Source organism: Pterocles gutturalis, unplaced genomic scaffold (genome assembly GCF_000699245.1).
Source record: "Pterocles gutturalis isolate BGI_N339 unplaced genomic scaffold, ASM69924v1 scaffold45893, whole genome shotgun sequence".
Lineage (NCBI taxonomy): Eukaryota > Metazoa > Chordata > Aves > Pterocliformes > Pteroclidae > Pterocles > Pterocles gutturalis.
In genome coordinates, this window is record NW_010119669.1 from 2,372 (window position 1) to 3,875 (window position 1,504).

Here is a 1,504-nt window from a genome sequence, read left to right on the forward strand (position 1 = left end):
GGCCCCGCCGGCTCCTCTGCCCCCCAGGGAGGCCAGCCCCCGGCGGTGGCCCCACCATTGGGTGTGGGGACACTGCGGCCACGGGCGCAGGGTCCGGCCGGGCTGGCAGTGCCACCCAGCATGAGCTGGCCACCGCTAACTGACTTCTCCTGCCCCTTCCAGCGACGCCTTCGATTTCAAGTACGGTGTGTGCTTAATGAGAATGAAGGAGGGGCTGAACGTTTCCCAAGTGATGCAGGCTCACGGTGAGTGGTTTAGGGCAGCCGGGGATGCTCGGAGACGTGCCAGAGCTGTAGGATGTGCTGGCTGACACCGTGTCCCCAGGCAAAGGTCACAGTCCTGGGGGACATCACCCCTGGGCTGGGACCGAAGGGGATGGGGACAGCAGGAGGCTGCCCTACTGCCCGCGCTCCTCTCCTCCCTCCCCAGTTAACCCCACGTTCAAGGCAGCAGAGCACCCCGAGAACGGCGCCAGCGGCAGAGCAGCACCAGGCGCAGGTGGGTCCTGGCGCAGGGCTGCCCGGGGCATCCCCAGCTCCAAGAATTATTTTTGGGGAGTCAGGTTTGCAGGCAGGGGTGTGGGTTTTGAGCAGTGATGGGGAGCAGGGGTGGGACCAGGAGAAAGCGGTGCTTGTAATCCACGGCCGGCAGTGCCCCCTGCTGAGGCTGGGACCCTCTTCCCTGGCAGTGGATGCTGCTGCCTTAGCCGGCGAGCAGCAGGCGAGCACAGTCTTCCAGAGCGAGCAGGGCAAGAAAACCATCGACATTTACTGGCTCTTCGATGACGGAGGTAACCTTCACCTTTGGCTGCTGCGGCTCTTCACCATCTGTCTGTCCAGCTAACGTGAACCCAGCGCCTCCATCGCGGTGCCCAGGAGGGCTGGGTCCTTGCCGCATGGTACCAGGGCATCCCTGGCATCTGGCATCAAGAAAGAGCCAGCAAGCCCATGGGGCCACCACCGCTGTGTGTCCCATCGGGTGTTTTGGGGACAGGTCTCACGCTGCTCATCCCATATCTCCTGGGGCGCAAGAAGCGGTGGGGAAAGTGCAAGATCCGGGTGTTCGTCGGTGGGCAGATCAACAGGATGGATGAGGAGAGGAAGGCGTAAGTGCTGGTGGCCGCTCACGCCCCGAAGACCCTCTGAGCCACGTGGCCACTGCCACTGTCCCCAGGGGCGGGTGGCAGGAGCTGCTGCTCCCCCCAAGCACCCCAGGCTTTGCCATAATGGATCTGTGGGCACTCCCCTGGCTGTTTTGCCTCACTCCTCCAAAAATCAGTGATTGAGGGGTGAGAAAATCCCAAGTGCAAACCGAGGACAGCAGCAGGGGTTTCGGCCAGGACAGGTCCCTGCCGGAGCCGCTGTGCCCTGGTCATTTTTGGAAAGTGTCTCCTTTTCCCTCTGGTAGGATCATCTCTCTGCTGAGCAAGTTCCGTCTCGGCTTCCATGAGGTCCACATTCTCCCCGACATCAACCAGAAACCCCGGCCAGAGCAGTAATCGCCC

At 62.6% G+C, this 1,504-nt stretch overlaps 1 protein-coding gene across 1 annotated transcript in view; it reads left to right on the plus strand.

Annotated features, from left to right (window-relative positions):
* The window catches only part of LOC104464058 (solute carrier family 12 member 3-like), a gene marked incomplete at its 5' end in the record, with an annotated part of 3,758 nt that extends 2,260 nt beyond the window's left edge, over window positions 1–1,498 (plus strand). Inside the window, 5 exon segments of the mRNA XM_010076638.1 lie at window positions 142–245; window positions 430–498; window positions 707–790; window positions 994–1,105; window positions 1,408–1,498. Of these exon segments, the coding sequence (XP_010074940.1) occupies window positions 142–245; window positions 430–498; window positions 707–790; window positions 994–1,105; window positions 1,408–1,498 (460 nt within the window).
* Between the last annotated feature and the right edge of the window lie 6 nt (window positions 1,499–1,504).